The 12155-nt window shown below is 43.8% G+C and overlaps 1 protein-coding gene and 1 non-coding gene across 2 annotated transcripts in view; both read left to right on the plus strand.

Moving 5' to 3' along the window:
- G3bp1 (G3BP stress granule assembly factor 1) overlaps window positions 1–12155 on the plus strand; it is a 31367-nt gene that overhangs the window by 9519 nt on the left and 9693 nt on the right. Inside the window, exons 2-4 of the mRNA XM_021177947.1 lie at window positions 6097–6209; window positions 7689–7770; window positions 9224–9397. Coding sequence (XP_021033606.1) covers window positions 6115–6209; window positions 7689–7770; window positions 9224–9397 — 351 coding nt within the window. The 5' untranslated portion in view covers window positions 6097–6114. The remainder of the gene's footprint in view (window positions 1–6096; window positions 6210–7688; window positions 7771–9223; window positions 9398–12155) is intronic.
- LOC115032673 lies at window positions 3382–3521 on the plus strand. The gene has a single exon (XR_003838302.1). It is a non-coding gene; the product is annotated as a small nucleolar RNA SNORA29 (small nucleolar RNA).

Below are 12155 nucleotides of genomic sequence, written 5' to 3' on the forward strand. Positions count from 1 at the left end.
CAAAAAAAAAAAAAAAAGAATACAAGCAGGCATTAGTAGTAGTAAAGTAGAATAAGGCAAAATAAAAACAAACTGGAAAAGAAACAGCCAAAGAAAAAGCATGGGAAACACAGACACAGAAAGCTCAAATTCAAAATTGGAGACCATCATATATAACCAGAGGATCTGTGGAAGGTTTAAAAAAAAAAGGCCCAGGCAAGCACTGTGAAACAAAAAACCCTCCAAAAATACCATTGAGTTAATTTTGTGCTAGCCATCGACTGCTGGGCATAGTGTGTTTAAGTGAGGCTCTATTAGCGAAAACTTATTTTTCCTTTGTGAGTGGTTATCAGTTACTGAGAGAGCTTCTTGGTTAGGGTGGGGGCTTGTGTCCTCTCTTAACACTGGGACTCTTTCTGGCCCTGTGTATGCTGCCACAGTCTCTGGCTCTTTGTTGTGTCAGCTTTGTTGTGTCTAGAAGCCCTGTTTCCTTGGTGTCTCCTGTCTCCACTGGCTCGTATAATCTTTCTGCTGCCTCCTCTGTTGGGTTCCCTTAGCCCAGAGGCAGGGATTTGATGGAGTCATGCCATTTAGGACTGAATGTGCCAAGGTCTCTCACTCTGTACATTGTCCAGTTATGGGACTGTATTTGGCCCCATCTACTGCAGGAAGAAGCTTCGATAATGGCCGAGTACAGCCATTGATGTATGAGTACAGCAGAAGGCCATTAGGAGTCATTTTTTCACTATGTTCCTTTAGCAGATTGGTAGTATTTGGTTTTCCTCTCGGTCAATGGCTTATCTAGTCTCAGGTATTCTATCCTATGGGCCTTAATTCCAGTGACCGAGTTTATTGAAGGACTGGAGGCCTGCAGATTGCTTAATATAAATGTAAAGTTAGGGGTTGGCAAAATGGCTTAATGGTTCAGAATATTTGCTGTTATTGTGGAAGTTTGATTCCCAGCACCCATATCAGGTGATTCACAACCATCTGTAACTCCAGCTCCAGGGGATTTTGGTCTCCTAAGGTGTGTGTGCTAAGGTGTATGTGTGTATATGCTCTCGTGCGCGCGCACACACACACGCACACACACACACAAATTGTAAACATTGGAATGCTACACTTTGTTAAGTGAAAATGGCTTACTTAACCTTTCACTTTTTTTTAGGTTAAGTTTTCTTTCATTTCTGATTTCTCTTAAACCATAATGATTTAAGGGAAGGATTTATGTTCTACCCAAGAGGTCACCCTCCTGGGAAAAGTGTAAGAAATAGGAGTGAGCTATTGAACTTGCAGTGTCTTATAGGACAGGGTGCGAGCCCTTCCAGGGTGTGGGAGACTTGCTGTTTCCAGTTGAAGCCATCTGGCTGGCCTGCTTCCTGGTAGCTTTCTCACAAAGCTGTTAGTTACACTGGGAATGGGGCAGGATGGTGTGTGTCTACATTTGCAGCTTTCTTTCTTTCTTTCTTTCTTTCTTTCTTTCTTTCTTTCTTTCTTTCTTTCTTTCTTTCTTTCTTTCTTTCTTTCTTGTTGTTGTTGTTGTTGTTTTTTCGAGACAGGGTTTCTCTGTAGCCCTGGCTGTCCTGGAACTCACTCTGTAGACCAGGCTGGCCTCGAACTCAGAAATCCGCCTGCCTCTGCNAGTGCTGGGATTAAAGGCACCCGGCTGCAGCTATTTCTATAAAGCTTTTTGGAGAGGACACAGTGTAATCAGAAGCTCTGGCTGAGTAAGGAAGGAGCCTTGGGGCCTCCAGCTCCAGGGGGGTTTGGTCTCCTAAATGGAACATCTCCATTTTCACAGGTTTGCATTGTTTCCATTTGTTACCATGAGCAGGTTTGTTTCTGGGAAGAATCTGAATTGTTTGGGGGTTTTTAATTGGTTTAGGTTGGACAGAATTGAGTGCTGATAACCTATTGATCCAGTAATTGAGGCCAAATCTGGAGGAAAAGGAATTCTGAGCCAGACTGGGTTACATAGGATCAATCTGCTTCAAAGAATTGAGAGTTGACTAGCTTGAGAGCAATGTAAAAACATTTTCAAGGGTTGCTGTGTTAGCCATGGTTCAGAGAAGAAGATGAATTAGTTGGACAGTAATTTAAAATGTAGATTACCTTAAACTCAGCAATCCTCCTGTCTCAGCTTAAGAGCTGAGATGACAAGCACAAGCCAGGATGTTTAAGAATTCCTGACGTTCAAGTTATTGTGGGTTTGGGGGTGGGTGTTTTTTGCCTTACTTGCTTGTAGGGTACAGACCATTGGAGTAAGTCAGGGCGGGAACTCAGGGGGCACTAGCTAGGTGCTTGCTCACAGAGGTTTGGAGTGAGGTGTCAGCGTATTCTTTCTTGTAATACAAGGTTTGCCGGTGTCTTTGAAGGAGAGGAGAGTCATGGCTGAGGTTGCAGGCTGCCCTAGGTCTACCTCAGTAACTTCATCGGTGCTCTGAATTCACAGACTGCAGACTTTCTAAGGAGGCGTGGAGAGTTTTCCAGTTGCTACCTTAAATCTAAAGACTGGAGTCAGATTCTGAGCTCAGTTACTGTAGACAGCCAGGCAAATGTGCAGTCTATGGTAGTCCGCCTTCATGATTTTTGTTGACTTGGGCTCAGAGTTTCTATTGCTGGTGGCGTCACAGCCCAGTCTTTGTGAAGGCAGACCACTCTCCTGGTGCCTCCTGGAGCTGCTCCATAGGCAGGGCATTTTTGGTCACGTCATCTGCCAAGTTCATGTTGGAGAACCACACAATTGAATTAATAAAAACAAAATAACAGGACTGGAGAGATGTTCAGTGGTTAAGAGCACCTGGTGGTATTCTTGCTGAAGACCAGTTCCTGTCACCCACATGGTGACTTATAAGTATTTGTAACTCTGTAAGTACCGTGTACATGTGGTTCACATACATTAAAAAAATATTTTAAATAAATTTGTGACCTTTTTTCTTGGGTCTCATTCAGACTGGATGATACCCTGATTGGATTCTATACCTGATCTCACAACTGTAGTTGGAAAGTGAACAACCCTTGGGATTTAGGTCTTAGTGAAATGAAGTAAGTGGGTCAGACATTCAAGAGTAGTGCAAGAAATGGACCATGCTACAACTCAGCCCTATGGAGGCTGAGGCAGGGCATTGGGAGTTCTAGGCTAGCTTGGCCCATATTGTGAGACTGTCTCAAACACACACACACACACAAGCACAGCAGCCATGTGTAGTGTAAGCACAGTAGGCTGAGCAATGATGATTCTATTATGGGGATCACCCAAGCCAAGAAGTTTGAAGGTGGGTGGAGCCAACACACCAAGATCCTAGGTCAAAAAAGACAAAAGGAGAAAATAAGCGACATGAGCCAGGCGAGGGTACAGACTACTATTAGGTTCATGTCATTCGCCCTGCTGAAAAACCTTGATGTCCCATTTGACTACCACATTTTCTGCTGATAATAGATTTTTGTGGCTATGCTTATGGGATAGATTAAAGTTGCCATGATCTGAAGAGAGAGGGCTTTGCAGTGTCCTCCCTCTATATGAAATGGCTGGACAGTAAACCACCTCTCATTATAACTGACACATGTGGTAAACCCAAAGTTTGAGTAATGAACTTGAAAGGATTTCCCCTTCCCATATGTAGTCCTGGCTGTCCTGAAACTCACTCTGTAGACCAGGCTGGCCTTGTACTCAAAGAGATCACCTGCTTCTGCCTCCTGAGTGCTAGAATTAAAGGCGTGCACCTATGGCTCACAACCATCTGTAAGGAGATCTGCCGCCCTCTTCTGGAGTGTCTGAAGACAGCTACAGTGTACTTACATATAATAAATAAATAAATCTTAAAAAAAAAAAAGCATGTACCACTATGCACCACTGCCACTGCCTCCCTCCCATATTTTAAACAGGGAAGCAATGTGTTTTATCTATGAAAACCCAATGTTAACAGAGATGTACTTGGGAAAAGTTGTCTGATACTCATGTCTTCCCAAATTAGTGGGTTAAATGATTTCTTCTTAATATGTAGTAAATGCTGTGCTGCTGTTAAGTATATAGATCAGAACTGGAATTGGGTTGGAGAGAAGGCTTGTATTAAGAGTGCTATCTGCTTTTCCTCAGAACTTGGATTTGATTTCCATCACCCACAGGGTAGGTAGCTCACAACTATTCATAACTCTAGTTCTGAGGCCTCCAAGGGCACCAGGCACTCATGTAGTACATGGACATACATGCAGACAAAGCACATACATTATACTATAAAACAAAACAACAAAAGCTGTAATAAAACTGATCTCCTTTTATACTGTAAGTAGAATGTATTCACTTTCCTTTGCGTGCATGGTTGGGTAATTTTATCTCTTAAATAAGATGGACTGTCTGTTGTGTGGCTTTCTTGGGGAGATGTAAGCAAATGTCTGCCGTGGTGAGTCACTGAGCTTGTTGGTAGCTCCATCGGCAGCCTGGGTGATGACTTACAAAGGCTGCATGGATCTCTACAGGCTGAACAGTCCCTTCTGCAGCAGTCCTCACTGATGGAAGGACAGCCTTGGGGAGGTGGCGGCCTTGTGGGTCCTGTATGCTTTGGGAAGTCCCTGAGTGAGAACTGTGACTTGAATTTCTTACTGAGCTCTGTAGTATTAAGGAAGTTTCTAGGGACTGCAGAACTGCCACTGCTGTGAATGCTACACCTGATCTCGGAACTGTAGTTGAGGAAATGAACAGGGAGGAGGTTGCTGCAGGCACCGTGTCATGTCAGAGGATGTTGAGGATTCACAGGTATCCTTGTAAAACAGAAGTTTACACATTTCCATTGTATTTTAAGCTGCTAAGATTTAGTAAAAAAAAAATCTTGTTAACGCTATAGATTTGATTTTGATAGTCCTTTATTTATCTTACAATAAATCAATGAAAGAATTTTTTATTTCTGGGGTTAAATTATTTTAAATTTTGGCTTTGTCTTCTTTTGAGGTAGGACCTTATTATATAGGCTTGGCTAGCCTGGAGGTAGAACTGTAGACTAGGCTAGTCTTAAAGACCTGCTTGCCTCTGGATTCTGAGAAACCGGTATTGAAGGTATGCATCACTATATCCAGTTAAACTTCTCTTCTATGTGTGTTTGTGGAACATGTGCTTGCTCAGTGCCTAAAGAGGATGCTGGAGTTATAGAAGATTGCTGGGAACTGAATCCACATCTTCTAGAAGAGCAGCCAGTGCTGTTAACCGCTCAACCTTCTCTCCAGTCCCTGTAGCTCTTCATACCCCCCTCCCCTCTACCCTCTCAGGGCCCAAATGCCACAGATTCTATGTATATCCCTGGCTGTCTTAGAACTCACTCTTGTAGACCAGTCTGGCTTGGATCTCAGAAATCTGCCTGTCTTTCTCCCAAGTGCTGGGGTTAAAGGCCTGTACCACTCACTACCCCATGGCCTCATTTGGTTATTTTATTTTATTTCATTTTATTGTGGTTCAGGTAGACTAGAGAGTATGGTAACTGGTACATGGGCATGGACTGTACCAGCTGAGTTGTTATTGTCTTTGAGTCTAGGATGGGAAAACGAGAGGTCTCAGAGTAGTGGAAGCACTGCATGGCTGAGTGCTGCCTGCCTTCAGTCTCAATACAGGGGATCTCTTGAGGTCAGGGCTAGCCTGATCTACAAAGCAAGTTCCAGGACAGCCAGAGCTGTACATAGAAACTGTCTCTTGAGGAACAGAACAAAAAAAGGACTGGAAGGCCTTTAAGCGAGCTGCTTAGGAACTTAATAACTGTGGGCTGGCAAATATGTGCTGGTGGGGTTTTATCTCTAGATTAAGAAAACCGAATATTTGGAAAAGTGAGTTTTTACACTTTTTTTCCTCATGTATTCATCTGATTACAATACATTGGGATGTAAAAACTGGGCTGAGTTTGTTTTTATAATGCTTATTCCTTTTCAAACTTTAAACTGGGTGTGATAAACATTTAGGAGGCTGAAGTAGGTAAATCCCGTGCCATCCTGGTCTGTACAGTGAGTTCCAGGGTAGCTGTCATGGTGCATCCGAGATTCCTAGGAATACTGATGCTGTGTTGAGTTGGCTTAGCACAGTGAGTCAGTCCTTTTCAAGCTCTTGTGATTGGTTAACTGACTTGTATTGTTTTACAGGTTGAATCCACCAAAGCGATGGTTATGGAGAAGCCTAGTCCCCTGCTGGTCGGGCGGGAGTTTGTGCGACAGTACTACACCCTGCTGAACCAGGCCCCGGACATGCTGCACAGGTGTGCTCTCAAGTGCCCAGGAGGGGTGTTGTGGGATAGCTCTTCAAATAAGCACTGTTAAGTAGAGGTTTAGAAACAGCATAAGATCTCACCATGTTTTGCAGCCCTGGCCTAGCCTGGGATTGAGAGACCTGCCCGCCTCTGCCTCCTGAGTTCTGGGTTAAAGGTGTCCACCATGCCCAGTTCAGACAGATTTACTTTATAGAGCTGTGTTAGTTTGCTAGTGCGGTAGCTCGAATCTGGCATTTTTACACTGTTACACTATATAAAACTGTCTGGACTTAGGATAATTTTTCACACAAGTCGTATTTGCACTATAGTTTCTCTACTTGAGTCAGGCTGAAATTTCTTTTTAAGTTTGTCATTTCTAGAACAGTCTGTTTCTCTTGACAATCCTTTGGTGAAACATTTCAGAAGCTGCTCTCCTCTTGCTGATGCTCAGAGGATTTAAATCTTGATTCATTCACTTTGGAGCCACAGAAGCAGTCTGCACGTTTTTAACCTCTTCCTTTTCCCTTTTCTTGCTGGGTTTTGTGTCAGTTTTCTTTCCCGTCTTGAAAGTTAGCTAAGGTTGTGGTGTAAGGTGGAAGGCCCTGCACACAGGCCTGTCTCGCTGATGTTGTTACAGCCTGAGACTTCTGCCATTTCCATGTCCATCAAGGGTGCGGTGTAGAGGGGCCTGGAGGAGAGAGCAGAGGCTGCTGAAGTGAGTTCCTTTAATAGCTTGAAAATTATAAGGTGCTGTGTGCACTGATGCACACCTTTAATTCCTCAGGAGCCAGAAGTAGGTGGATCTCTGTGAGTTCCAGGCCAGCCTGGTCTACAGAATGAGTTCCAGGACAACCAGGACTACACAGAAAACCTGTCTTGAAAAAAAAGAAAAGTAGCAAGTTAGTGTGCTTTGGGGGTAAGGTAGATGGAAGCAGGATACAGCATGGGCTCCTTTAAGGGTTTATGGAGTTGTCCTTAGATGTCTTCAGTGGTCTTTGGTTGGCATTTTGCTGTACATCTCTCTGATGTTCTTTTAATGAAAATGGTGATTGAGTGCATAGATGAGAGAGGGCTTAAGGGATAAAAGTTCATACCACCCGTGCACAGGACAACTGCCCACTGCCTTCTCAGGTGGGAAGGCACCGACTCTCCAGGTCCGTGACAGGGCAGCTGTCCTCAGTGGAAACAGGAACTTGACTTTGATTTTAAGTGCCTGACTTTGCTGACAAACTCCAAGGCCCTTCCCAACATGATCATCCTACCTACCCTGAAACTTGGAAGTCGGGACTTGAAAACCACACACATGCCTCATGCCTCATTGACTGAGACTGTTCCCACTCGGGCGTGTGCAATGGACTTGTCGTGCACAAACATAAACAGTCCCCGCTGTGAGTCTGCCAGTGAGGTGGATAGGTACCAAGCCTGAACACTAAGTACCTGCACTTCCGGTCCTTGAAGATGAGAAGTAAATTGCCTTCTCTTGTACAGATTTTATGGAAAGAACTCTTCCTATGCCCACGGGGGCCTGGATTCCAACGGGAAGCCAGCAGATGCAGTCTACGGGCAGAAGGTGGGTGCTGTGGACCAGTATCAGCAAAGAAGGCAGCTCCCTGCCTACTGGGAAGCTGGTACCTAGGGGTGGGTTTCTGTTTCTTTGGTTTGCTGAACTCTCTGTGTTGTCATGTTACTTTCATTCTGTGTTAGATTGCTGGCTTCAGCAGAAGAGTGCCATGCTTAAACTTAAAAGGTGTGTATTCAAGGCACTTATTTTATTTTTTTATTTTATTTTATTGGTTTTTCAAGACAGGGTTTCTCTGTGTAGCCCTGGCTGTCCTGGAACTCACTTTGTAGACCAGGCTGGCCTCGAACTCAGAAATCGTCCTGCCTCTGCCTCCCAGTGCTGGGATTAAAGGTGTGTGCCCGGCTAATTATTTTATTTTTTGAGACATTCATGTTTTTTGCTGTTCTGGAACTTGCTATGTATGTCTGGATATTTCCCTGACTCAAGTTTCTCAAGTGCTTAGATTACATATAAAAGTGGCAGGACAGTTGTTTTTAAGGCGCTAAGCTGTGATCACTAGAACTACAGCACACAGCCACCGACAGCTGGGCTATATTATAACAGTAATACATGTATTCTCTATATGCTGTGTTGGACGTTTTTTATTTTTTAAAATTTGTTTACAGATGTATTTATGTGTGTGAGTGTTTTGCTAGCATCCATGTCTGCACCATGTGTGTGCTGAGTCCCTGAGGAGGCCAGAATAGAGCTTTGGATACTCAGGAACTGGAGTTAGAGGGTGAGCGGCCATGTGGATGCTGGGAACTGAGCTTAGGTCCTCTCCAGCTCTGAAGTGTTCACATATATTGGTTTGTGGGTGAGTGTGACTGTGAGTGGTATGCTTGTGGAGGTCAGAGGATACCTTGTCAGGAGTTCTTTGCTTCCACTGTATAGGCCCCAGAGATACATTCTGGATTATCAGGCCCTATAGCAAGTGCCCTTACCTGCTAAGCCACCTGGGATTTATTTTTTTAAACTAGATTTTTGTGTTACTTTATTGTCTCATTGCTGAGACAAATACCTGACAGAAGCAACTTACGAAGGAAGCAGGGTAGTCAGACTCACAGTCCACGTGAGAAAGGTGCGGTAGTAGGGACACAAGGTGAATGCTGGTGCTCAGGTCCCCTTTTGTACAGCACAGGGGTCTCGCCTGTGCAATGCTGCTGTCCCAGGGGAGTGTTTGTCAGCGTCTTGTCACGCTGAGTGGAGATGAGCTGGTGTGAGCATAGCGGGTCTCTGCCCTTCAGTGTACTTGTTGTATAGCTCTTCAGATTGTTTTGAGACTGCTCAATGACTGTGTGAAGGAGCAGGAGGAGGCAGGGTTAAGTATCAAGTACACATCTGTGAGAAAACAGGGCGGAGCTTGGAGGATCTGCCAGTCTGTTCTTGGTGCTGGCAACTGCTGTTTTAGTTTCTGAACTGGTGAGTTCCCGAGGGATTGACTCTTGCCTCCATTCCTCAGGAAATCCACAGGAAAGTGATGTCACAAAACTTCACCAACTGCCACACCAAGATCCGCCACGTGGATGCTCACGCAACTCTGAATGACGGGGTGGTGGTCCAAGTGATGGGGCTACTGTCCAACAACAACCAGGCTCTGCGGAGGTTCATGCAGACCTTTGTCCTTGCTCCTGAGGTATGTTGCACGATGGCTGTTGGCTCTGTAGTGATGGAGTACATAAAGACTAAAAGCTGTGTGGAGTCCAGATTCCTGGCAGCTCAGGGTTATAGGTATGGCTGCAGGGTAAGCGCTGCTTTGTCCTCTTGTCCTAAAGCTGTGGTGTCCTCACTGTAATCTTTAGGAAGATTACTGTTGGGAGGGGTCTTCCCTCTAGACTGTTGAAATGCAGGAGACTTTGTCCCTTCGGCTGGCATCACCTAAGGACAAGGGATCTGTTTCCTAATCACCCTGTTGTTACCACATTTAGAAAACTGTGCTCAGTATATATAGCTCATGCAGTAACCATGTCTGAATTTCACAAAGTAGCTGGCCTTGTCTTGCATAGTTTGTTTTTCTTGATCTGGGTTTCTGTATGTAGTTCTCTGTTGTGTTTGTCTGGTCGTGTGTCTTGTTCCCTGTCATTGTAGTCCCTCCCTCCTCTGGTTTGCTTGGCATCGGCAGTTCTGAAGATCAGTCCTGTGTTATTGTCCACGCGTCATATACCTTCCTCACTCATCCTTAGTGACCATGGTACTAGAAGTGTCTCTGGTTCCCCTAGGTGATATGTTCAGGTCTTGCCATTGTAAAGTCACATAGTTGTTGTATCTGGTTTATAAATTGTGACTAATCTTGGGATCCTGTATAAACGTGCTGCTCTTTATCAGTTTTGCATACTGTAATTCTTTTTCATTTGAGGTTCTTGGCTGAATGGTGACAGATGGGAATGTCTGATACTATCCACCACTCTTGTGTTCATTTATTGGCATTATCTTATAAGGATCCCCTTATCCTACCATTTCTAGTATATTTAATGAGTTATGATTCATTAATAATTGTTTAACATATCCTCATTTACTGGGTCTAGTTAGTGGGAACCCTTCATGCTGGCTGTTTTGGTGTGGGCATGGCATGCATGGTTTATGTCCTTGTGTTGACCCTGGCCCTGCTCAAGCCCCATTAGCTGATTGTTCCATTCATGATGCTTCTCTGTAGTTGGGTTTCTGAAGGTACCACAGGTGGATGATGAGGAGCGGCATCTGCTGTGCCTTCTTCAGAGAGAAGGTCAAGGAAGCTGCTGTATAGATATGGAATCAGCTCATACGGGCTTCATCTGAAAAATCCTATTTAGGATAGTATTTTGTCCTTTTTTTTTTTTTTTTCTTTTCTCCAGAGCTGAGGACTGAACCCAGTGCCTTGAGCTTGCTAGGCAAGTGCTCTACCACTGAGCTAAATCCCCAAGCCCTAAGGATAGTAAAATACCCCTGTCTTTAAAACAAACAAACAAACAAACAAAACCAACCAACAAACAAACAAAAAACCATTTGGATGTTTCTGTTTTGACATAGAATTGCATTATGTAGCTCAGATTGTCCTGGACATCACAGTGATGTCCTGTGTCAGTCAGCTTCATTAGTGCTGGAATTGCAAATATTCTAGCCTCACCATTGAGGGCGTAGGCAGGATTTAGAGTAAGATTCCAGCTTTAAAAAATATATGTATATGTATATTTTTGTTTTATGTGTATGGGTGTTTTGTCTGCATGCATGTAGTGCCCTCCGAGTCTACAAGAGGGCAGTGGATTCCTTGGAACTGGAGGTACAGATGGTAGTGAGTCGCTATGTGGGTGTTGGAATTGAGCCTGTCCCCGGCAAAAACAGCCAGTGCTCTTAAACCACTAGGCCATCTTTCCAGCCCGGTAATTCCACCTTTTGAGAAGCTGAGTTAGGAAGTTTGCAAGCTTTAGGCTAGCCCACAGTAAACCAAGAGATATCTTGAAGAAGGAGGAGGAAGAAGAATGAAGGAGAAGAAAGACTTGATGACAAGATGGAGGAGGAGGAGAAGACAACTTGATGACGTCTTCATATGTAGAGGATTTTATAGCCTATATTGTTAATTACAGACTCAGTTTCCTTCTGTCTTTCAAGGGAAACATTTATCTCCCTTAAGAAAATGTATTATTGTGTAATCCACCTCAGTACACAGAGCACTATGGTATGTTTTGATATTTCACTTTTTTTTTTTTGTTTGTTTGTTTGTTTGTTTTTGAGACAGGGTTTCTCTGTCTGGCTGTCCTGGAACTCACTTTGTAGATCAGGCTGGCCTCGAACTCAGAAATCTGCCTGCCTCTGCCTCCTAAGTGCTGGGATTAAAGGCATGCGCCACCACACCCAGCTCAATATTTCACTTTTTATGGTTGAGGGAACAGCTTTAGAAATTATGAACAGCCACTAAATAAGATGGTTGGACTTTGGTTCATGTGTGTCTAAATTCACAAGAGAAATCTTTGAGTTATATCATCATGAGGATTTGGATTAATATTCTTACATAAGAGTTATGACATTTTAAATACTACTGCTGTTGAAACTACTGTGCCTCTAAATGGTTGAAATGTTCTGTCTTTGGCATCAAAAACTTTTCCTTCCTTCTCTTCCCTTTTCTCACTCTCTTTTTCTTTCTGTGGGTGACTGTCTGGTGGTAAGGATGGATATTTTAACAATGTCTACGAGGTTCTTTACAACTGTGTACAATCAGGATTTCAAACAGTTGGTGATATCACAGATGATATTGGCTGTCATGAATGCTCTTGGCACTTAGCAGTCTGATCTTCTCAGTGGTTAGTAGAAGCCAACTCCTGCTGTGAAACAGAAATGTTTCTAGACTTTGCCGGATGTCTGCTGGGGGCAAAATCTCTCATAGCTGAGAACCACTGGTATAGTGATTTTTTTTTTTTTTT

This window comes from Mus caroli, chromosome 11 (genome assembly GCF_900094665.2).
Source record: "Mus caroli chromosome 11, CAROLI_EIJ_v1.1, whole genome shotgun sequence".
NCBI classification, from domain to species: domain Eukaryota; kingdom Metazoa; phylum Chordata; class Mammalia; order Rodentia; family Muridae; genus Mus; species Mus caroli.